Genomic DNA, 25035 nt, shown 5'->3' with positions numbered 1-25035 from the left:
AACTATGGCGCGCAGCTCTTTTGATGGATTGGGCCTCTACCGCCCTCCGGGGAAAAAAACATGATCATTCATTGTCAGTCTTTCAAGTTCAAATGGATTGATCTTCTGTTTCTGTGGATGGTAGCCTTAAGTTCAAACTATTTATTAGAAAGAACAATGTTTATTTCATTCCTTTTGGTGTTTCCAGACCCACAATTTCATATCCATATAGAGACTGTATAGTTATGTATATTACCATACTTACAGTACTGCTTTCACATTGTGAGAAAAGTTGAGTCATCGATGTGTGAATCGATTTAAGACTAGTGGGATGTATTAGTGGATTACCCTTTTTTTTCTTTTTTTTGTCATGGCAGGGTCAAAATGAAAGATTTTTATGAGCTTAAATTTAAAATGTTTATCTATACACGTTGTACCTTAAAACTAGATCAATTTGTTTCATAATTTGTTTTCATTCAGAGGTGGTCGTGGTGTGCAGAGTTAATATCAAATGCTCACAAATTCTGTGTAAAGATCACTTTTATTACTGTTTAACCTTCCAGGAAAGATAGGTTTGATGATCTGCGAGTGGGCCACGTGGAAAACGATTCAGCAAAATGTTTTTACCAACATTTTAAAGTGCATGAATAATAATTTTAATGTCTTGTTTTTATGGCGTATGTACGACTTGCCTTGCATTTGTCCAAATTCACATTGAGGCGACATGGACCTAAAAAGAAAACATCCATTGATCTCCTTCAGAGATGGCGTCAGCGTGTCAGAAAGAGAAGCTTTGTAAACGCTTTCTCATTCCTAAAGGCAGGGAGACGGCAAAAATATGCAAGTGTGGAGTCTCACTATTTGGTCACAAAAACAAACCTTGAATGTAAAGTAGCTGAAGTCACATGGAGGGAGCAAAAAAAAAACCTCAAGTCAAGCTTCCCAATAGTGACATTTCTTTTTCAGAATAAATTCACAATCTTGAGAAAAATGTGTCATCATCCTTGTAGAGTACATACTTATTGCTACAAACTTTCCTCTTATACGCATTTCAATGGGAGAGGCTTGTCCTGCCTAGTGTTAAATTCTGTCTGAGGTTAGAGCAGTCACGTGGGTACATTGTAATCCTTGCTCACATGCAGAACGCAGGTCCAGCTTTATCTCAAACCATACAAAATAAAGATGGGCCAATAAAGATGTGGGGGGAAATGTTTTCTAAAAACAAGACTCACGTTAATTCCTGACACTCATTGCAACATTTCTTCAAAACAGAGATGTGGTTGGCATGTCCGCCTGACAGTTCTGAGATGAAGAATTGTATCCCCGGCGGCTTCCAGCCTTCCTTTGTGAAGTTTGCATGTTCTCCCATAGTTGCGTGGGTTTTCTGATGGTACTCCGGTATTGTCCGAAATTCAAAAACATTGATGGTAGGCTGGTTGAACATTCTAAATTAACCTTAGGTATGAGTGTAAGCTTAAATGGTTGTTTATCTCATTGTACATGTTCTGGATGAATATTTTCCAGGACAGTTTCAGCTAAACTGAAGCCCAAGGTAACAAACATGTCAATGTTGCCTACATGTGTATGGCTTGCGTTTATTTACCAGAGAGCCTGCTGATATGACCACTGCTCACTGACTTGTCTGCGTCCTGACAGCTAATACTTGGAGGGCGCATGTGAGACTTAATCCCTTATTACTGTGGCTATGTTAAGTGTAAGCGTCGGCCTATCACACACACTTCCAGGAGCTGCTTCCATGCTGAGCAGGAAGATAAACAATTCCTGCTTCATAAGCTGGAGTATCAAGATGGCAAAAAAGGGGCGAAAACAGGGGTCTCAAACTCAAGTTGGTGGGAGATACAGTAAGAGTCGTGGTGAGTCCAAGTTACAGCAGTGATTTCCACCCAAAAAAAGGTTACTTTCAAGAACATGTATTCAAAGATCCACAACTGATCTAATAACATTTCAGAACATGGCTGATCGTTCAGATTTTGAACAATGCAACCCAATCATTTTGGCGAACTCACCTACGAACACCACCAAAAATTGTCATGATCCTTTTGTAAGTGTGCAAGTGATTAAACAACATCAGAAATGAAAAAAGCTTGGCGCAGATTCACACTGCACTAAAGCTTAGTTCAAGATGGTACAAGGTGATGTATTGGATGTGTTTATTTTATTTATTTTTTAAATGGCTTTGGTGGCATTTTCTGAAAATTGTAGTTGTTTTGAGCGCAAGCAATACTTGTGACAGCAACTGTCTCTCCAGCTCTTGCGTCTTCAAGACAATCCTATAAAGAGATCGTCTTGGCGGCAACCTTCTTCCAAAGGGGTATGTGTGTGGTCCATAGCGTTCCACTTCTTACATAACAGCTGCCCTGGACAACGCAACACAACACCGGCACATGTCTTATAAATGGCTCCAATGAAATGTAAAGGACTTCCTCCGTTGCTTGTTTAGTTATCCCCAAAGTAAGACGTTCGCACATTTCACCAGTGCACCTTTACCTTATAAGGAAACTTAATTGATGAACATGGAAAATACGTGCTAAGGTAGCTTTGCAGGTCAGTGTCTGGCTAAGTACAGGTTTACCACTCTCTCTCTCAAGTACTAATCCCCTGACGAACTACCTAGGATTTCAGCGGAAATGCAAACAGCGCGTGACTTTGGTTTGCATCCTCTATCTCTTAGGACAAATACTGTCTCGAAGTAACTACTAATATGGCCTTGCACCCAAAACACAGATCATCCTTGAAAATTAGTTTTTGATATTTAAAGTCCATTCAAAAATAAACACCATTCACAATGCCTATGTACTTTTGTTGGGTTTATTCTGGGATGTTACTATATGTTCATTAAGCATTTAATAGGTAATGAAGCTATAAATTAATTTGTGCTTTATGTTGGGACCGAGTAAGCTCGAGGACACTTTCCCCCCACAGCTGCTTTCGAGGCCAGTTAATTGTTTTCAGGACTATTGACTGAACAGGACACCATGTTCCAGGCCTAGACTGTTGATCTGAGTTGGCAATGAAGATCTACAAGGGACTCTTAAATTGCTTTGACTTGGATTCTGGCAGATGGCGATAATCGAATCAACTTCCGAAAATACTCACATTATTGTTTAAAAAATATGGTCGCTCTGTTTACCTTATAAAGAAATTATTATGCTCATTCGTGCAAATTCTTACGCAGTTGTTTTGGTTTCCGATCCGCTCGGGTCAACTTGTATGCTTACTTGTGCAAATTCTTACGCAGGTGTTTTTGGTTCCGATCTAATATGAGCAGTTGTTTTTTGACCTTAATGGTGTTATTCGGTTAGCTTATGCAGTTGTTTGAATCAGATTACCTCAAATGTTTTGATTATGCGCCGACTAAATTGACAGAGGAAGATTCCGTTTCTTTAGAATCATCCTGGATAAGGGCGAGTTGGGAGTGATTTTCCTTGCAAGTTGTAGCCAGTGTATGTTAATGATGTCTCCCTGTTTTGATTAAAGTGTATTAATAATAAACCTATCAACTTTGAATGCCCAAAATGTAGCTCATGAGTAATTTAGTTACCTTTCTAATGTAGTAGTATTCTTATATGTATGTATCGAAGACTATGAGTCTGGGACACCCGGCATCTTTCTCTGATGACTTGTCTAACAGGCGCCTGAAATCAACTAAAAGGTAAGCAGACTACCTGTTACTTTACTGTCAAAATTCTGCTATTGGATTTTTTAAATTATAGAGAAGTCACAGTAGAAATTTGATTTATATAATATGAGTATTTGTTCAGGGAAAATTTTCGTGATTATATATTAAATCAGGGATTTCACGATAACAAGTATGATTAAGTGTTTTTACTGACGAGTAAAATAAGGGAATCTGGGATTCCTAAACGGTCATATTAAAATAAGGGAATCTGGGATTCCTAAACGGTCGTATCAAAATAAGGGTATCTGGGATTCCTAAACGGTCTTATTAAAATAAGGGAATCTGGGATTCCTAAACAGTCGTATTAAAAAATAAAAAGGGGAATCTGGGATTCCTAAACGGTCGTATTAAAAGACGTCTTCAGCAGGGAAACGACTGGGTCCACAGATGTTTGATTCCTAAAATTGATTATAATAAAATTCCAAATTCCTAGAATTGAATATACTAAAATTCTAAATTTATCCGGTGATTTGTGACGACTGAATTGGTGAAAATGGAAGGAGAGCTTGAGAGAGAATGTGAAAATGTGTATGGGTGTGTTGGAAGGAATGCTGAGAAAGATAAGGATGCCGACGGAGAATGGAATGAATTGATGAGTCTGTACAGAGATGTAGAAGCACAGGTTCTGAGTGGGGTTCAAAGTAAAAGACAACCTAAAACTAGACGGGAGTTGGAGAAACAATTTTGTACGTTGAAAGGAAATTTACATTTTACGGGTCAAAAGGGCGAATGGAATATGAATGGTTTGTCCATCGGTTTGCAAAAAAGACCCAGAGCTCTGTAGATCAATTTGTCAAGAATAAATCATCTGTGGATTAACCCGTTAAACCCTGGTCTGTCACCTCCGATGCTGAATACGCTACATTGTTAGACGAGATAAGACATAGTTTTAGGCGTTGGAGTCAGATGCTAAAACTTAACGTCTAACAGTATACTGGACCTAAATACAAATACTACAAGAGTGCCTGTGAAAATGCTTTATCCAGATGTAACGTAAAAAGGATGCAGCATAGTATGTTGTGGTTTTGTTTATCAATTGTATTTGTGTGGAGAGTTCTGAGAATAAGAGGTGCATTTTCCAAGTGTCTATGATTCCATTTTTTGGGCTACATTAAAGGGCAAACCATTGTACCGTTGAAGGGACATTTGTCTCAAATTATGGGCAGTCGAAGGAAAAAAAACAGAGTTGAGCTACATTAGTATATATTGCAAAAATGAGCTAGTTCACATGAAATGGTTTCCTTGCAGACTCACATATACGAGTAGACAGATGTCACTGCGAAGCCACTGTGAGTCACGCAGAGGCATGAGTCAAGAGCCAAGAGATTTCATACCCCGCTGCCCTCTTCAAGTTGTTTTTTTCCTCCAAAAAACACATGGAAATTGTCCCTTCTAAATATTAATCAGGACACTAGTGGACATGGAAAAAAACATGGAAATTGTCCCCTCTAAATATTAATCAGGACACTAGTGGACATGGAAGAGAAATCGGAGTCAGATCTTGGCAATCGGGGAACAGTTGCATCACATTGTAGTTGAAATATATACAAGTGTCTTGAACGTAAAAGACTTTGTCTTTATTTCTATTGTGTCTTTGTATTGGTGATGTACGTGCGTGGCGGTAAATAATTCTAGCAAGGAGAAAGGTAATTCATTGTTTAACAAAGGAGTGTTTGGGATCATGAAGAATGCGGATAAGATTATAGTATAGGAAGTGAAACGAACATACTACTCTAAATCTATCATCACACTATATGGAGATAAGTGAACAAGGTGTACAGTCAAATGTTACACAATGAGAGTACGTGTTAACGAGCCATCGTAGAACAGAACATTTCTTTGATATCTAAAATAAAATGTGACAAGGACAATGTCCTCTGACCTATGACTACAGCCATCTTGGTTGCTTGGCAACAATAAAACATTTGCACAAAAGCTTGTTGGGGTAATTAATAACGGTGCTGTTTATTCTAGTACCAAGGACCTTGTCAGCATTCAGGAGACTGTGGATTAAAGCCAAAGGTTTTGTTCACTAACCTTTTTAGTGGCCCTGCATTTACATGTTAGAATGGTAACTATGCTCAGTCATTTGGTTAAAACTACATTTAAAAGAAAAAGAAAAATCCTACAAAGAACATGGCCATTCCCATCACTCTGATAACTTCAATCTACTCCAAATACAGAGCTAGAATGTTTTTATATGGGAAAATGTAATAAACTATAATGGTATTATTTGAACATGGGAAGGAAATTGCCATACTAAATACTTGGTGAGCAAGATAAATGTAGTAATTTGTGTGAGAAAGTGGACGGGAGCAGTAGGTTGAAAATGGTCATTTCCAAAAGATAGAAAACAGTACCATCTAGGGGTGCAATTATGAACTCACGAGATATAGTAGTATGCAATATTTCCTCACAATCAAGAACACACTATTTATTTTCTTATTACATAAAATTTTGTCAATTGTCTTCTCTAATAAACACTGTCAACGATATTTCATAACATGCAGCAGGAATAGTATTAAGTCATACCTAATACAAAATCTGACAATTAAAATATTTGAAAAATGCATAAATGGGTAGATTTAAGTAGTAAAAGGGGGCAATGGAAGTTAGTAATAGTGATGTTGCTGAATTATTTGGAGAATGAACTAAAGTCAGCTTTTAACCAAAAATAAATCAGATGTGATTACAGCAGATATTCTACTAAAAAGTCTGAACATCCCGTTTCAAATACCAGTTTGTTTGTTTTTTAGATATGAGCATTATGACCAAGATAAATATACTTTCCATAAGTAAAGTATCCTATGATCTGTACAAAACAAAAAATAAAAGGTTTTAGAATGAATCAATCACTTTTAAACTTCTGTTTAGTCTAAGTCAGCACACCTATCACGCCTCAAAGTGGAACGAGAAAGTAAAAAACAAGGGTGGCAATAACAAGAAATGTTTTTGTTTGTTTGTTTGTTTGTTTTTCAAAACTGTTGAAAAGCATGGAAGAAAACTGGTCAGTGAGGACAGAATTCTTTACTTTACATAGAAAAAAAACAGCTCACTTAACGCTCTCAATTATGTGCTAAATTGCTATGATCCAAACGAAACCAAGATTGAACCCTTTCTTAAACTGAATTTGGAGCCTATGTCAAAGGATTTTTTTAAATAGCAGAAATAGTAGATATAAAATAAATGAGAAGGAAAGCCTACAAGAACATCTGGACTTGAAACGAAGGTGCTGACTTCCATTTAACATGAATTTCAATGCAAAAACTCATGGAGCCACGAATTGCTAATTTACCTTATTGATCTTATGAACTGAGTTGTAGAACGTATAGGTCTCAATAATGGTCAAAAAAATTGATTTTTTTTTAGGCAGGGGTATGTATCCTTTTTTTTCTTATCTCCGCTGTACATGATAAGATGGCATGTCGAATATTATATGCAATATTCTCAGTAACCTTTCAAACTAAAAACAGGTTCCATACATGTTAACAAGATATGGTACATAAAATAAGCATAAATGAGGGAAAGAAAGGTCATTTCCCACTCAGATTGCACCTCAAGAAGTCTTCAACAGTCAATATCAATGCTAAAGAGCAGCTCTTCCAATGCATCCAGTTTCTGATTGGCCTCCTCGATGGCGCTGTACGTCTGAACGTTGCTGGCAATGTGGAAACGGATGTCGTCTATCAGGGGCACGGAGTCGGTCTCGTGGCGCTTTTCCAGCAAGGCGGCATCTTCTTTGACCATCTCAGCAAATTCCTCATTTTGCACCAACTGCGATGAACACACAAAAATAAAAGAGGTGAAAGTTTTCCATGAGGGAAAGGTGCTTCAACCAGAAGCAATAAAATAGCAGTGGAAATGGTTGAATATAGACGCACAAAATAACCCACCCGCTCAATTATTTTGGCCATAAACTCTATGCATTGATCCTCCAGCCGCGAAAGCCGGAAAAGCTTGGCCGTCTTCCAGAGGCACAGAACGTTATCTTCAGAAATACTCTTGGCAAGGGTCTTCCCACAGAGTCGTTTCAGGCCAGGCAGCAGGTACATGTCGGCCACACACAGGACATCAAACACGTTTTCCCGTGTCAGCTGAACATGAGGAAGAACCGGTGGGTTGTCACAATAACTATCAAGACTCAAGAAGCATGATTAAAGTTGACGTTTTAATCTCGTGTGGACTCTAAGAGCACCACCAGGACTAAATAAAACAACATTTCCCAAACCTGTGTGTCATCACTGTAGATATAGTACATGATGTGGATGAAAATCTGATGAGAGATGTTATGCAAAGTTATTAACGGTGTGCTGGGCTGGGACTGAAGCTGCTCTCCCTCACTGAAGTGGTCCTCCACTAAAGCCTTAAAGTAATCACTTCGTCCACAGAAAAACGCCTGGTGAAAGACACATAGGCAATAACACTCTCAGTTAGTGTGAAAATGTGTGGAATGAGAAGAATGCTTTAAACCTTGTGACACAAGAAGTCGTAGCCATCCACTCTAAAGCAGACATCAGGATAGGTGGGCAAGTGGTCCACTCTGTTGAAGGGAAGAACTCCATATCCGACCTAAGGTGAAAAAAGAGAAAACCAAATGGCACCTTGATGAACTGAACCAATAAAACAAGTTACATCAACAGAAGCAAATGGCCCGATTGGCTGTAAAATACAGGCAAACACTTAAAACCCTTACTCTATATCAGGGGTCGAGAACCTATGGCTCAGGAGCCACATGTGGCTCTTTTGATGGGTGCATCTGGCTCTCCACTAACCTGTGAGCTAAAATATGGAAACTGCCGGTGACAAGAGCTGAGATACTACGTCTAGAGCTGCATTAATCTTCTTTTTTTGGCATTTGACTCTTCTGGAATATATACTCATTGATTATCAACTGCATAAGAATGTTGTCAAAAAAATCTGTTTTTTTCGACTTTAAAAGTGGTGAAATTACAAAAAATAATAAAAAAGACACCCCTTCACATGTATTTTGACTTTTAAATTCGGAGTAAGGCTTTCAAGGAATAACATTAGAAAATATGAATTGTTTATTGCTCTCTTCATCTAGCTGCAGCAATTCTCAATGAAAGGAAATTCTTACTCTGAGCTGAGGGGGCAGGGCACAGTCTGCCAACTGGGCCATGTCCTCCTGGAGTTGGCAGCTGTGCGGATCCAGACTGAGAACCTTCACACAAATGCCTGGCTTGTTGGAAACTTGGGTAGCAAAAAATAACAGTAATAAAAGAAGATTCAATCCATGAAATTGTGAGGTGCAGTCTAGCCCTAAAACAAGTTCTTACCGAAGTCGTACACCTGTTTACACTTGATCTGCAGTTCCTCAATAAGCTCTGTCATTTTACACTGCTTTGCAAGTCTTCTGCAGTCATCCACAAGGCTCACATCAATATCCATACGTCCTGGAACATCGGACCACAATTTTATTTTCATGAAAGTGATAATCAAATGCATTGATTGCGAAGATTAGATCACTGCATGGAATCACTTATTGTTATCATCCCCCGGAGGATTAGGAGCTGTTAGATATACTCACCTGTATATAAATACTGCAGAATGGCTCCGAAGGCTGCAGGGTTGATCTGAAATCAAGTAAAATATGAATGTTACCACCACATCCTCTATGATTATATCATACCAGAGTACATGTTAGGTTTATCATTATTATAGATGTGTATCAATATTATTATATTATATGTACTTGCAACGAAGAGTTATTGACATTAATACAAAGGGCATTTTAATGCATCTCTTGCAAAAGTAAGGACTGTGGTTCGCATCAAAAGGACTGGGAATGGCCTTGGGCATGAAGAGGGTTCACAACAAACGCTCTTGGGAACTGTGGAACTGTTTCGGCGTCGGAAGATGGTTTCACAACAAGCGCTCTTGGGAAGATTCGACAGACCTACAATTGTTTTGATGACTGTGATGAATTGTTATGAGACTCTAAAGTTGTTTAGACTTCTGTGGGGCATGGCGTTAAAATCTTATGAATAAATTAGCGAGAGAGACCTCGAGTTGTTAGAATAATCCTGACCGGAGGCGCGGATGGATGTATTCTCTTCTTGCAAGAATTAAACAAAGATGTGACTTCAGATGCCTCTTTTATTGTGAATTTGGAAATACTTAAGGATAACCTCAACAGTGCGCAAGACGCAGCAATGAGTCCACCAAGAGGACCTACCAGGGGATGTTTGAGATGGATCAAGGTTTTGTTCTTCCATTTGCTTGCCAACATTTCAGTGAAATACTCTGAGAGTGCACCGAGCACACATCGGTGAGCCGTGAACATTTGCCCGTGAACGAGGAAGGTGATGTCACTGTACAGTCCTTGCTCCAGCAACCTGTGGAGAGAACAGATGGTAGAAAAGTCTAAACACCCCTGTTCAAATACCTGGATTTTTGGGATATTAAAAAAAAAAAAAAAAAGACCAAGATAAATGGTTTCAAAGCTTTGTCCATCAAGTGCCTACACTTACACGTGCAGGAAATAGTTAAAATCGTCCCTCTTCATGGCGCGAACACTGACACATTTGTACTCTTTCAGCAGGCGTCGGATGGAGTCGTTCAGTGAGCCGTACAGGCACCGCTCGCCGTCAAATGTGTTGGCCTCACATTTGGCACCTACACAGCAAGTAGTAAAGTGAAAAGAAGATGCGATTCTTCAAATGCCATGTCTGGCAAGGTGATGTGAAATTTCAAGGTTTTGTTTTCTTTTTCAGGTAATAGTAATAAAGTCCTATCCTTACCACTTGCCAGCAGGTACTGGACAAGCTCCTCGTGGCCACAGAGACATGCATAATATCTAGCAAATAAGAAAGGTCAATAATTGACACTCTTAAGTGAACCATAAAGTTTTGACCATAGAGCAGGGGTGGCGAACAAGTTAGACACAAAGAGACAAAATTTGAAACTGTGAGAGCCAAAGAGTCACAACTTGCATCAGAAGCAGCATAAAAAATCCAATCTGCCAAATTATTTTTTAAATATAATTTATCATTTGTTTTGAATGGGACCTAATGAATTTGAAGTGTTTTAAGAGAGAATAAAAATAAGAAAAACATCAAACGAGGGAAAGAGCCACAGTATATACAAATTATCATAAGAAGCAAAGAACCGCATTCATTTTGGCCGGGAGCCGCATGCGGCTCAACAGCCACATGTTCGCCACTCCTGCCAGAGAGTACTTACAAGGGGCTGCTATCCCATTTATCTCTCACATTGAGGTCCACATCTCGCTCTTCAACGAGGAATCTAGGAGACAAAAACAAATAGACTCGTAATAACATAATGACCAAATATGAGTGGGGGAAGAACAAAATATAAGCGGCCACTCCAAGCTTCAAATTTTGCTAGAGCAATGTTATTCATCTGAATGAAATTAACATTTTTTCTTCATTCAATAATTCAAAAAACTACATAACTCTCAAACCTGATTATATTTTTTTCATTCATTCATTTTTCTGAACCGCTTTATCCTCATTAGGGTCGCGGGGGGTGCTGGAGCCTATCCCAGCCGACTCCAGGCCATAGGCGGGGGACACCCTGAATCGGTGGCCAGCCAATTGCAGGGCACAAGGAGACGGACAACCATGAACACTCACACCCATACCTAGGGGCAATTTAGAGTGTCCAATCAGCCTACCATGTCTTTAGAATGTGGGAGGAAACCGGAGTAACCTGATTATATTATCACATTTTACTCATTAGGAACATTTTACATATATACCACGTCCAATTAATTTGAATGAACGAGAAGGGTGAAAGATGACGTTTTATTGCCATTTACAACGAGAGGCGTCCAATCCATTTTGACTGGACGCTTGCTTGGACGTTCATCGCCATCAGGAGCGTTAAGTCGACATTTGACTGGCTTGAGTGGGCCATTTGTTTGTTTTTTTGCACAATTCTTGATCACTCTGTTTGCACGGTGGATGTGTTTGCCTTTATTTTGACTTTGGTATTTGATCAGAATATCACACGTGTCCTAGTTTTGCAGTCATGCAATGACGTCAAATATCTCGCTGGCATAATCGACCAACCCAAGGTTGCATGTGTAAAATGACCTGCCCGATCATCTAATTCCAACAAACTCATGCTTGCTAAATATAACAATCCTCGTTTCGCTAAAGCAGCAACTGTAAGACATATTCCAATGCATTTTTTTTAAAGAGCACCGTCAAAAGGCACAAATGTAAACAGATCATGGTTACCTGACTCTACTAATGTCGCCCTTTCTGCAACTACTAAATAAATCTTGGACGTCCATGATGCCCTCGGTGTTTTCGGTCCTCTGAAATGCATTGAGTCGGCCTGTCTGCTGGACAGGTAGGCGATAAGTTGCTGAGGTTTGAGAGTTTGTCGGCTCCGAACTTGGGTGAGGTGGTCGCTGTGTTTAGATCGACGATGGCTTGTTGACGAGTGCTTTTTGCTCGGTAATGTTTTGGTGGAAGGGGTTCTGGAGTCACGTGACGTGTGGCGTTGCCTTCGTTGTCTTAAGAATGCCGAAGAGAAGGCTATTTCCGACCCCAAAGTGTTTGTACACTTCGTTTGTCGAGGAAAATGTTTGAAATTATATTTTTGGTTTCAGGGGAAATTATTGCACTGCGATTTAAATTGCCCTAGGGCATTATGGATTCGACCTGTGGAAATACCTCTTTCAAATTACGTGATGCATTTGAACGCACCGATTTACGTTTGTCAGTATGGCCTGTTTTTCTGGAAATGTGCAAAGTTTACATAGAATAACAGTATCTCTGTGCATTTGATCGCTATTTGGTGTTGTATTATGTATTTTATTTCATTTAATGCGGTCTTTGTGTGTATTAATATCATCAAGCAAAAACGTACTTCTGGCAAAACAAAACTTTTCCTTATAACATTTTAAATCAAAGTGAAAATACTACATGTATTTAGAGTGTATATTTGAATGTTGTCCATTATTGAATAGTAATATTGTAATATATACATTCCCCAAATCATGTTGTATAGAAATTGTTTGATGACCTTTCTATAAATAGCACAATTGGAGCTCATCAGATCACCTGCCTCGTTGGCGCAGTAGGCAGCGCGTCAGTCTCATAATCTGAAGGTCGTGAGTTCGAGCCTCACACGGGGCAGATTTTTAGCAAAGTGTGTTGTTTTTTTCTCTTTCCAACATCCCGAGGAAAGAGGCACTAATCTGGTTTCTTGTAAACAGTTTGCAAATACCTAATAAATTCTGCGAGTTAAGATTATTTCAATGGAGATCACTCAGTTTACAAGTCTTCTCTAGCCTTAAACTCAATATGTTATAGCTATGATAAATATTTAATACTGAAAACACAGTTGGAGAGCACATTATAAGGGTCAACTTTGAGCCAAAATATCCAGATTACATCAGGTAAATCTCATGGTAGAATGCCAAACCAAGATGTCATAATTTAACAACTTAATTAATGATTTCATCACAATTTACTCTCTAATTTGGTTTACTCAGTTGAAAATCTGGGCCTGTTAATTTTACACAAAGCTGATTAGGTCCAGGAATTCAAGACCTGTTCTCGTGTATGAATGCACAAAGGTAGAGAAACAAATTTATTGTAATTTACCATCTGATGGAAGGGCATTTTATTTTTATACATCACTGGCCTAAACGAACATCATTTTTATTTAACAAATACTAAAAACTTCAGGGTTTTTTTAACTACGCAATGGTTGACCCTAAGATGACAGTTGACAAAATCTACTCAATATGCGCCATCCACCAGTTTACAGATTGAGGCACTTGTTGCAAAACATGTTATTGGTCTTGTGAAGAACAGATACAATGTTCATTAATGAGTGCTGTAAAAAGAACAAAGGTCATTTTTATCAACATTTGGAATAATTTAATTTTCCCATGCAGACTATACAGAAAATAGTTTACATCTATAACATGACAACATAAAAAAACAACATTTATGACATAAAAGAAGTGACACAGATCACTAAAGGCTCATAAGTGGTTCGGTTTCAGCAGATGGTGGAGGTTATTTAATGGTGTAATCAAAAACAGACATATATATAGATATATATGTAAACATATATATCTATATATAGATACAAATTTTCAAATCACACCAAAACCAAAACAAAATGTTAGAAAATGGTATTACAGTATATTACATCTCCACATTTTTAGGCAGTCCAGCAATGTATTTTGATTTCATTTTTTTTCACAACCTTAAATATTCACTTCATGAAAAGATTCAAGTAAAAATTGTTAATTTTCCCTTCACCCCGACAGAAATGGGGTGGAAGCACTCATATTATATGCGATAGCTGATATATAGCAAGACAAACACAACGCATCTGGACATTACTTGCTCCTTCTTCAAATGGCACTACTATTGGTGTTTCTTTTTTATTATTATTATTGAACACTGAACACAATCCTTCATGTTACGGTGACGTAATATAGCCTTGTGAAATTAGTAATGCTCATTTTTAACATAATACAATCAATTAATTGGAAACTGAGGGAGTATGTGGTTGTTATTGTGGTTACCATAAAAGCCCTGCTGCAATATTTCTATTAATTTTGGCTCACCATGGCAAGGTTCAAGCTCATTGGGATAAAGCTCGAGCAATAAACTAAATTGATAATACATTATATGGCTCAGTGTTTGCATTTCTTATCATCTTTCTTCTCAAATTTCACTTTGCTTTGGGCAAATCCACTGACAAAAATAGGCTCCCTCCTTAGCTGCCTCTCAGAACAACACATCTTCATTGGTAATGAGCATTTCCACCACCAGCCTTTGGTAGCGAATGTCATTGAGGGCTGTCATGGCATCGAGGTCAGGCGATCTCATCAATGTGGGCCCAAAGACGATTCCCAGGTTTTCACTGGTCATGAGGTTCTCCTTCTCGCACTGGGTCACCCTTAGGAAAGCGAGAGAAGGGCTTATAAAGGGAAGTAAACCAAAGGCATGTAAGAATTTTTATTTTATTCTTTTGAACGGACAGTGATCTTTTGGGGAAACCTATCGCTGGGTTAAGTTGTGTTAGAAGATATTTCCTAAAAGCAGCTGAAATCAACGTTCAGAAGTGTAGCAGATTGTTACCTCTTAAGGTGAGCCATGAGGAACCGCAGCGACTCACAGTGAGCTGGCGGCAGTAACTTTAGGGCATCGTGGAGGGATTCCAGACGCTTTTCTGGGTCAGAGATCTCTGCAGCGAGCAAATGAAAAAGCATTTAAAAAATACCTTAAAACAGGTCGTCAGGTTACATGTCGGGGGGCCTACTTGCAGACTCTATGAATCGAGGGTAGGCATCGTAAGTGATGAGGGGAATTGGCAGCTCTCTGAAATAGAGCTTGAGTGCGCCAGTGATGATGTTGATGTCCTCGTATATGCTTGATGAGATATCTGCCCTATCACCATCTGCGGATGCAACACGATGAAAGGGAAAGTACTGATTGCAGATATTTTTAAAATTGATTCTCACCTCTATCAAACGTCAGTTTGACGTCTTCAACCAGCTCGCTGAAGCCGGATATTCGATATAAACCCTCCGACTGGAGACCTACAGAGCAGCAGCAGTAGCAGCCCACAGTTAAAACAGCAGCGCGATCACAAGGGGGTTTTCACCTTAGTAAGCTCTCCACGTCACTCACCTCTGGCTTCAATTTCTTGAATGCACATGTCGACAACCATAGGTCTTTTGGTGTTGTGTGCTTTGACCAGTGTGGTAAGATCGCAGCTGTACACCTTCTTGACGTGGCGCAGGTCTGGTTGGCAGTCATTTGGCACCACTTTTGAGCACTGCTTGTGGACGTTCAACCCGCAGTCTGATACACACAAAGTTTATTTTTGTTCAAGTGTGTGAAACAGATGTGAGTCTAAGACTTGAATCTAAGTTCTATAAACGACGTGACTCAAATAAAATGCAAGTCATTCTTTTCAGGGATTGGCACGCAACTCAAGTCATGATAGGCTCAAATTTGACGACTAGCTGCATCTAGCGACACAAGGCAAACCATAATGTTTGTTCAAAATGGAAATACAGGAAAATATGATAGATAGTATGCCAACATGATAATTTAAATGTATTCAGGGAAAATTTGAAATTAAAATTTTCACATAACAACTGAAGAATACTAAGTCTTATCCTATAATTATGTCAGAATAACTTGGAAATTGCTTGAAACCTAAATGTTCAAATTAATTCATGTTGTGTTCATGTGTTACCTGCACACTTGACTCCTTGAGCGATGAGTCCCCACATGAAGTTGGCGCAGTATTCGCACCAGTGAGGGCCACGGAATGTATGAACCTGATGATGGAGACTAAAGCTGAATAAGCATTCAAAACGCACACGCAAGCATGACAACAGGGAGGGGTCTCACCTTAAAGTTGTGAACCTTCTCATATTTGGGCACCATGTCACTCTCCCTCAGCGTGGCTCGCCGCACTAGCGACGTGAGCTGTGAAACGGCAAAAAATTTGATTGGCTTCCAGAAAGCGGAGGCAGGAGATGGGGGTTTAGACAAAACCGGGCTTCTGTCAGCTCGACTCTGTGTCTTTACATTGGGGTCCAAGGCAGTGCCGGCGACTGGAAGGTGAAGAAGTGAGCCACTGCTGCCTTTTAAACCAAGAGCGGCAGCAAACACAGAACCCCTTTGACGTGCCCGTTTGTCAGCTCGCCTCCCTGTCTTTTTACCTCTCTTGACCAAATGAGCCTCACCGTTCGGCATTATGTATCGCAGTATTAAAGCCAAGAGAACACTTTTGCTAAATCAACAAAAGAGAGAAGTTGAAGAATCCAAATGAAAGCAGTATTGGGGTCCCTGTGGGTCGCTGTCGAATTTCTTTGCCTCCTGATCCAGGTAAGCCGAAAAATAATAATAAATAAAAATCACAAAATCTGCTTAAGGCTCTACAAATACATGCAAAACATCTCCATCCGTCTGACTGGACTGTTGTTACATCTCTTGCTCCACACGCTTCATTTCACACGACTGAGTGCGCACTAATGCGCCTCCACGCTGAGCAAGTGAGAGAGGGAGGGTGAGATGGATTGAACGAGTCACATTCAAAGAGAATGAACCAATAAGAGTGCAGTGATTCTTACAGACCCCAAGTCTTGGTCTCCGGAGAGAATGTCAACAAGATGATTGTCTTGTTGCACCCCCATTCATTTGTGACACGCGCCAGTCAGCAAAGTGCACATGATTCTCACAGTCCTCACCCTCTCCTCAGTGTTACGAACATCTTTGATGGGAGCTGGGCCATCGATGGCGTCCGTGCTGTGTGGCAAGTGTTTCTTCAGAGAGGTCTCCTGGTTCAATGTAGTGTAGCCCACGTGCTCATAGATTGGGTTAATTGTCATTTTGGCGATGTACTCCGCAGCCTGAAATAGTCGCAATTTTAAAAAAGCTTTTGAGTTATACAACGACCATTTAGAAATAGTGCCAACTGAGGATTCACCTTGGTTTCAATGTAAAGCGTGATTAGGCCATCTGTAACCAGATCATGGATGGACTCGAACCTCTTCTCTCCGACAAAATGCTTTCCATCATGGTAAAGTCGAAAATTTCTCGTCTGGCTACCAAACCTTGAGGCGGCGATGAGAAAAACATTTTAAGAAAGAAAATATGCCTACTTCTGAAAGCAGCTTTTTAATGCCCATTCCACTGAAAGGAATGTTGCTAATGCGGCGAAACGTCCATTCGGCGAACTGTCCGTCGGCCAAACATCCGTCGGCGAAACGTCTTTCGGCAAATCGTCCGGTCACGGTTGCTTATTAGATATAGGTCTATTTATTTTTAAAAATGGCAACGTTTTAGGGCATGAGGACACAGTCCAACCTACGGACATTTTGCAGTGTTCAATCATTCTACCTACCACGCACGATTTTGGGACGTGGGAAGAAACCGGAATACCCGGAGAAAACCCACACAGGCACGGGGAGAACATGCAAAGTCCACACAGGAAGAACGGAACCCTTGATCTTGAAGCTGTGAGGCGTACGTGCTATCCACTCTCCACCGTGCCACCAACTATTAATAAGATTTTTTTTTTAAAACTGTCACACAAAGATGCCAAACTGGGCCAAATCTTTTTCTAGGCCTTGGATAGACACTAAGATCATTAACCCAAAATCAAAGCTTTCATTCACCGGGAAGTATTTATGGAAGGTCATTATAACCACGGGGAACTGTGGAAGCGGACGTGTGCAGGTGGAATACGGCTATGAATAGACCACGCCGACCCAATACCAACTGGTGCCCCAATTGGGCTTCAACACATTCAGTCTGTTATGAAGAGTCACATTCATCAATAGTGCATTGGACATATGGACAGGAACACTTTTAGAAATGCATGTACCTCAGTGCAAGTGTATAAGTGCCCGGCTGTCTCTGACTCTCTCGAATGAGGTAGCTGCCTTCAGCCTGACTCAATAGTTGATCGGCCTCCTCTCTGGAAATCATCCCATGGTACCTGAACACAACGCACACCCCTGTTGTAAATGGTATAATTCTCCGGAGACAAATCTAGGAATATGTAGCTCCTTACTCTCTTCCATAGTATTTGGGTCGATTGTCCACCTGCAGGAGAAACAGGCATTTTCAAAAACAGTAAAAGTTTAGCAGATGAATTCCACCCACCCAGGAAAAGTAAAATTATAAAGAGATAAAGACACGTTTCTCTGCACCAGCATGTGAGTTGGCGGACTTGTGGGGGCGCAAAGGATCGAATGAGTCAGAAAATGAGCAAAGCGTTCTGTTGCTCTCAAAAACCAAAAAAATGTTGACGTCAACACACTGGCTATAGTCGTTACATAAGGGTCATAGGTTGTACATACGAGTACGTTTATGAAGAAACGTTGAACACGACATTGGGTTGTCGCTAATTATGTGAAGCCTTTGTGTGTATAAGCAGTTTTTGTCAGGGAATATAATCTATTGCAAAGCATTTTCTCTTCATTGGTAAAAGTGAGCACTGTGGTCACTTCCATCAGCAAATAGGCAAGGTAAACTCAACTGTCCCCAATTTAGTGATTGCTTCGACCCCCAAAATATAAACTGCGCAACCTTGAGATTTGGCCAAAATTTAAGCACCACACAGCAAACATAAATCCCAAAAAGGATAATATTCAAAACGCTTTTTCTCAACATAAATTAATCGGAACCTGACCTCACATGTGCAGGTCACTCGACGGGGGTGGGGCGCCTCCTGCTGGAGTTGGTACACTGTGGCAGAAATCCCATGTTTTAAGGGAGTTACGTGACATTACAATTTTTAAGTAACAGAATAGGGGGAAAAAAATCAACATTACGGTAATAAATACTTACAATAGGACTTCCATACTGGTGGCCTGTATTCATCGTGATCTGAGGGAAGAAAATGTAAAGTTTCCTCTCATACTCATAAGTGACACTTTGGGGGGAAATACTTGGTACATAGGAGATTAGCTGACATCATGAAATTTATAATCAAGATATTTTCTTTTAGAATTGTACGTTTTCTCAGTTTAATCTTCAATTTTTCCAAATAAGCTTTATTTTGAACAAAAGAACTTTGCACTCAGTTTTTATTCAGAATTTGTAGATTGTCAGAATGCTTTTAGAATCTGATTTGTAAACGCGACATTCAAATTGGCCATTGGCAAGCAGGGATGTTGGTGTGTACAAAAGTGGTGGGTAGAAAAAACAAAGTGGGTCAGTATTTGCATAATAGGCACAGTGGGATGTCACACTATCGCCAATTTCAAATAGGCTCATTTGTGAAACGGTTCAATTAAAAAATAAATAAATAAAATACGTAGATGACAAACTTCAAATAGTCCACAGACTCATTTTGATCGTCTTCAGTTTATGTATGTCATTTGTGAAATAGTGATTGAATTCCAAGAAGGCTCACCATTAAGAAAATGTCCACTAATATTTTGGCATAGTCATTTTGGCATGGTTAACTTTACAGGTCCAAGTGACTAACAAATAAATTGTCGCAATTTAGTGAGTCACCTATTCACAGAACACATTTATTTATTGTCATTGGCTATAAAAATCAATCTCGTTCCTGTTTCTGTGATCACGTCAAATTCATGTCTTATGTACAAATGTGTCATTTTCAGGCACTTTCGGTGGCATCATGTTGCAAAGAACCAATGTTGAACACAAGTTTAATTGGGGGAAATCTTTCTCTAAGATGGAAATTTTCTTTGTTGCAAGCCTGTGGGTTCTAAAAGGAAACAAAAACCTGTGGGTGTTGGATTTAATTGCTGTTTTGGTATTATTTTCAATTCTTATGACACTATTAATAGAGGTCTACTTTGGCCACTCAATCTCCACATTGTCTACTGTGCTGTTCAAAGTATTTTTGATTCAATCACAGCAGACAAGCTTGCTTAAATATAGTTTGAATCTTGCATACAATAAGCTCCATTTAATAATTGTACCATTGTCATGTTAATTTAACAGTTACACTACACTGGTCCGTAGCAATTGGTTTCAACAACAACTAAATAATAAATGCATGGGTCAGGCGTGGATGTTTTGATTTGATGAACATATACGAAATGAAATAATTATGCACTCGGGACACGCAGTAAAGGTAAACTTAATGCTGCTTACCAAACACATTTAGGGCCATCGTGATTCTGTAATTATATGAGGAGGGCGGTAAACAATAGGAAAATCGCATCCAAATGCCGCTGGCGCTTCAGATCCTGCAAGAGAACGTTTTTTAAAAAAAGAACGAGTAAAAATATGCTGAAATATGCGTGCATATAAGTGCAATTCAATCAGTCGGGTAAACAACAAATGATCCAACAGCAGCAGTTCAGGTTGTACGATAAGCTAACACTAGCAGGTATATTAGTTTAAATGACAAGATTATTCGCAGATAGTTGCGATTTTTAAAAAAAATCTAATTTCTTGTGTTGTGTTGCCCGGGAGAATGCGGCCGCTAAATGTGCAACAGTACACCGGCAGGCCCAATGTAACGGTAAGGTAATTAAACGAAATAGATTACTCACACACACACTAGCGTCTATTCCACAATGTGGTCGCCATCTTGCTGAGTCACGTGAACAGTCTCGCCCGAACCCGCTGTGTGTGGTAACTATGGCAACGGGGTTGCCTGTTAAGCAGCCGAAAAACAGTATAATACGTATCCCAATATTTTTTTTGAGAGTTGAGATGCGGATGGATATTTTTAGGTCAATTTTGTAAAGCACACACGATTATTATGTCATCATTAATTTACTCGATTAACTCTTTATGTGACTCTTTATCTGACTTTTTATTTTCTAAAATTTCTGCAATAAATAATTGTATGGATTCACTTTCCTTTCTGGATGAAAACACATTTTGATTCAGTCCCCTTGAATGCACAACACTACCCCATATTCATATTATAAAACAGGAGTGAAAGTGATATTATTTTCACCGCTTTCCCCGTTTTTGTGGTGTTTGCAGTTTTGACAAAAAAAATGAAAACCTTGAACACCAAGAAAACAGGTGGAAACGGGATTTTTTTTTCTTCTTCTACCAGAAGATGGCGAGACTGAGCTACATGTTCGTGGCCGGGGTCCCACTGGGTGGCTTCGGGACTGGAGGCGGCGCGCTGCTTATTGTTCCCGGAGAAAGCTCGGAAAGCTTCGTACACGTTTTCCTGCATTATCCGAATGGCTGCCACCCGAAGCCCACGTCCCACCTGAGAGCGAAAAGCTTCTTAGCGGGCTACGCGACCGATCGACCGAGCGACCGATCGACCGAGCGAGCGAGCGACCGGCCGGCTGCCGCTCGGTGACGGATATACAGACAACGGACCACCCGGGTGAGGAAATCATTCTATCCGGATTATCGAAGCAGGTTCCACGTAGGCTCTCGACGCTGACTCGTTTTGCACATTAACTTGTGGTTAAACAAATAAGCAGCCTTGCGTTTTATTTTTATTTTTTATGAGCCGGCTATTGGGAGTGGAATCTCCTTTTAATTACATCAAGTCTCTACAAAGCTCAGGACTACAGCAAGTGTGCTTATGTATGGAGTTGATTTTAATATTTGACATTATTTTCCAATGGCTTTGTCTGAAAGATGCCAGCTGGAGAACTTATTTGGTTTTGTTTCCTGCAAGCCCTCTAAAGAAGCTTGTTGCATTGTCAAAACATTAACATCAGGGTTGCCTAACACACAGCAATCCTTACCCTACTGACATCTTTACTAGGGCCTAAAGGATTACTCTGCTAACCTACATCTTGGCCTTTCACTCTGCCAACAAAAAGCAGTATAGAGCAGGATGGGATGGCCAAACTTTGCTTCGAGGGCCCCGTACAGCAAAATAGAAAGGTGCAAGGGCCACTTTGATATTCCAACAAGCAGTTATTTGAATCATTTTAATAAACATGAGTAATTCTGGGGTGGCTGAGTGGTTAGCGTGTCGGCCTCACAGTTCTGGGTTTGAGGGTTCGATCCCAGGTCGGTCCTCACTGTGTGAAGTTTGCATCTTCTCCCCGGGCTTGTGTGGGTTTTCGCGGATACTCTGGTTTTCTACCACATCCCAAAGATATGCATAGAAGGCTGATTGAAAAGTGATATTGTCCAGAGGTATCAATGTTTACGCACATGATTGTCAGCCTCAATGTGCCCGGCGATTGGCCGGCAACTCATTTAGGGACCAGGCTGTACCCTGCCTGCTACCCGTTGTTGAGTGGCATAGGCTTATTCTAATTCCGCCGTTTTCATTGGTCTCCCCTTTGAATACAACCACAATAAGGTTTGAGCATTGTTGAACAAATAAAAAGCAGAATACAATAATTTGCAAATCAGTCAACCTATAGTGTATTAATCCAGTGACAAGATTTTTAGGGTTTAAACTGATACACTTTATTGTTTTTAGCAAATAAACATTAACTTGGAATTTCATGGCTGCAACAGAGAAAAACACCTCTTTGGAACATCGGCCAAATATGCAGGCTGATTAGGAATACAGTGGTACCTCGAGATACGAGCTTAATCCGTTCCGGAACTGAGCTCGTATGACGAGATTCTCGTAACTCGAGCAGACGTTTCCATTGAAATGAATGGAAAACAAATTAATTCGTTCCAGCCCTCTGAAAAAACACCAAAAACAGGATATTGTATTGGAATTTTTTTTTTATTTCTTCTAATTCGCCATCTATTAACAAAGTAACACATAACTAGTGGTTTAATAGTAATAAAATGTGTTTAATCTAACTAAAATTGGGCAGATTTCGCCAACAGGAGACAGAGACATTTGGGGGGATGGGGGGGTAGGGTTTGTTTTTTTTCCACGACAACGCACTCGTAAACGGAACAAACAAATTTAAATTAACTTGGATTAATATATACAGACACTCAAACATACGTTTAATGTAACTTTACACAAAACTGAATTCTAATTTTGTTGTAATCTTTTGTTACCTTCTTTTTTCGGGTTGGCGGTTTGCCACGCCTCCGCCCTCACGTTCGCTATCGATGGACTGTTTGCTGTTGTATTGCCTTCAAAATATTCCCAAAATGATGCACACAAATGTCCTCACAATAGGATAACGCACGACCACTTGCCAACGAGAAATAGTCTTTAAGGAACGATCGCGGGAGCTTTCCTAAGAAAGAATAACAGGAAATGACATAGCTGAGCTTCCCACGTATTGATTGTGGGTAATGAAGTTTTATTCTGAGAAAGGTTGCCATTGCCTATGGGTGTTGTGTGCAGGAGTATACTTCATTACCCAGAAAGCCTTCTTTTTGCATGCGCGTTGTGCGTTTCCTGGTCCGAGGAGGAACTTGTTTGAATTAATCGTTCCGTGCTCGTAAATATTGTTATACACGAAAGATATGCAAAAAAGACCTGGCTTGGTCGCATCACAAAATTTTGACCGCGTAACGGGCGGATTATTCGATCGAAATTTCCCCCGTAAGACGAGCATTTTGTATGACGAGCGGTCGTATGACGAGGTACCACTGTATATGGGTGCCATGATTGGGTATAAAAGCAGCTACCTGAATTGTTCAGTCATTCACAAACAAAGATGGGGGAGGTTTACCTCTGGTGAACCAATTTAGGGGGAAATTCATCCATTCAAGCAACGTCTTTTTCATGGATACCCCTGCCCGTTTCATCGAGGCAATGCCAAACCACAATCTGCACGTGTTACGACAGTGCGGCTTTGTAGTAATTCCCAAACATCTATGGAAGTCTTTTTTAAGGAAAAGGGGATATAACGGCGTTGTTAACACGAGCCAGTCCCAGCAGGGGAGGCTAAAATTGATATTTTATTAAATTATTGCTTTGCTTTGGTAAACTCTGTACATCATGCTGGTGTATCATGTATTGCATACAGATTTTGTGTCCACTTGGACTAGAAAGCCGCTTTTACATAAACTAACAACAATACCTTTCACATTAATGATCCCATCGTCCTCACCGGGTGAGGTCAGGGAGGCCATGACCCCTGAGCTTGCTAGATTGTCATTGATTGGACCTTCTGTCCTCATGGCTTCATCCTTTTACACTGCCTGTTCATTGCACACAGTCAGAAGCCTTTTCTTCTTGCTGCTGGATGATCTTCTTGAGTGGATGAATGTAGGTGAAATATGCCTTCTCTCTGTCTTTTCATCTCACCTTTTCAAATTCCCAAGTTGCTCCTGGATATCTTTTGTAATTCTTTGTAAATGTGCCATTTGGGTTTTTTGGTCTTTCCCAGGTTACATCATAAAGAGTGTGTGTTGTTTTGATTGCCAAGACAGCCATCCAGTTGAAGCACTAGCACTATATCTTGTCAAATGCAACTTTATCATCCACGTGTTGTTTTTGTTGTTTCCCAAGTAGAACCTCACAGCTTGGCTTTGACTCCCACAAACCTCTGGGAAATGTTCTGCTAAACACCAGTTCAAAGGCTGTGTGAGCGTCCGTCTGAGTGAAAGCGTCGCTATTAGAAGCTCCCACAGTGGCTTCCTTTGTGTACATGTGACTAGTTTTCTCTGTATTCCCCTGTCACCCTTTACTGCATCCCTGCTTCCGCTCTTCACTCAACCCAATGAGCCGAGAAATAGGGCAAAAGAACAAGGAGTGCGTCCCATCGTTAATTGTGAGTCAAGTTTATTTTTGCCGTTACAGAAGAAATCCTAACTGATGCCGTGTCAGTAGAACTAATGTGCTGTTTGGCTTGTAAATGTTTAGGTAAAATGCCACATGGTCAGGTGGGGCTATAAACAATAATAAACAATGATTCCACCAGGAGCGACTCTTCATCTTTTGACAGACATTTTTTGTTTTCTTTATTTTTTTAAGAACTACTCTATATTGATGAATGAGATGTTATAGGCGCTTTCATGATTTATTATAAG

General features: G+C 40.0%; 3 protein-coding genes and 1 non-coding gene across 7 annotated transcripts in view; 2 read left to right on the top strand and 2 right to left on the bottom strand.

Annotated features, from left to right (window-relative positions):
* Positions 1-6087: 6087 nt before the first annotated feature.
* abtb1 (ankyrin repeat and BTB (POZ) domain containing 1) lies at positions 6088-12161 on the bottom strand. The gene is made up of 12 exons (XM_077611724.1): positions 11905-12161; positions 10883-10945; positions 10441-10496; positions 10171-10315; positions 9876-10035; positions 9228-9273; positions 8977-9093; positions 8778-8890; positions 8150-8248; positions 7908-8075; positions 7573-7773; positions 6088-7453 (listed from the first exon to the last, which is right to left on the bottom strand). Exons 1-12 carry the CDS (start codon positions 11958-11960, stop codon positions 7247-7249), a joined length of 1431 nt encoding a protein of 476 aa, XP_077467850.1. The 5' UTR covers positions 11961-12161; the 3' UTR covers positions 6088-7246.
* A 576-nt stretch (positions 12162-12737) lies between these two features.
* trnam-cau (transfer RNA methionine (anticodon CAU)) lies at positions 12738-12810 on the top strand. Its single transcript has one exon. It is a non-coding gene; the product is annotated as a tRNA-Met (tRNA).
* A 475-nt stretch (positions 12811-13285) lies between these two features.
* LOC144079177 (N-chimaerin-like) lies at positions 13286-20816 on the bottom strand. The gene is made up of 15 exons (XM_077607778.1): positions 20697-20816; positions 20293-20387; positions 19012-19050; positions 18854-18909; positions 18233-18264; positions 18044-18157; positions 17144-17270; positions 16905-17066; positions 16063-16140; positions 15905-15989; positions 15331-15504; positions 15162-15239; positions 14960-15097; positions 14779-14884; positions 13286-14596 (listed from the first exon to the last, which is right to left on the bottom strand). The coding sequence occupies exons 2-15, from the start codon at positions 20360-20362 to the stop codon at positions 14425-14427; spliced, it is 1431 nt and encodes a 476-aa protein (XP_077463904.1). The 5' UTR covers positions 20363-20387; positions 20697-20816; the 3' UTR covers positions 13286-14424.
* Positions 20817-21230: 414 nt separating this feature from the next.
* LOC144079162 (FERM, ARHGEF and pleckstrin domain-containing protein 1-like) overlaps positions 21231-25035 on the top strand; it is a 29542-nt gene continuing 25737 nt past the window's right edge. The window contains exon 1 of one of the 4 annotated variants that reach the window (XR_013301449.1): positions 21231-21499. The gene's annotated coding sequence lies outside the window, so the exon portion shown is untranslated. The remainder of the gene's footprint in view (positions 21500-25035) is intronic. The other 3 variants (XR_013301448.1, XM_077607749.1, XM_077607758.1) reach the window with 3 other exon arrangements.

Source organism: Stigmatopora argus, chromosome 1 (assembly GCF_051989625.1).
Source record: "Stigmatopora argus isolate UIUO_Sarg chromosome 1, RoL_Sarg_1.0, whole genome shotgun sequence".
In the NCBI taxonomy this organism is placed as follows: domain Eukaryota; kingdom Metazoa; phylum Chordata; class Actinopteri; order Syngnathiformes; family Syngnathidae; genus Stigmatopora; species Stigmatopora argus.
This window is presented reverse-complemented; position numbering and strand designations above follow the sequence as displayed.

Coding starts and splice junctions, on each gene's coding strand:
- abtb1 (XM_077611724.1), bottom strand. CDS start 11,960: ATGGACGTCCAAGATTTATTTAGTAGTTGCAGAAAGGGCGACATTAGT. Junction 10,316..10,440: donor CCAGTACCTGCTGGCAAGTG/GTAAGGATAGGA, acceptor CTTGCTGTGTAG/GTGCCAAATGTGAGGCCAAC. Junction 9,274..9,875: donor TCCATCTCAAACATCCCCTG/GTAGGTCCTCTT, acceptor ACTTGATTTCAG/ATCAACCCTGCAGCCTTCGG.
- LOC144079177 (XM_077607778.1), bottom strand. CDS start 20,362: ATGCGATTTTCCTATTGTTTACCGCCCTCCTCATATAATTACAGAATC. Junction 17,271..18,043: donor ACTTATACACTTGCACTGAG/GTACATGCATTT, acceptor CGCCGCCTCAAG/GTTTGGTAGCCAGACGAGAA. Junction 16,141..16,904: donor TTCGTAACACTGAGGAGAGG/GTGAGGACTGTG, acceptor GCCGTTTCACAG/CTCACGTCGCTAGTGCGGCG.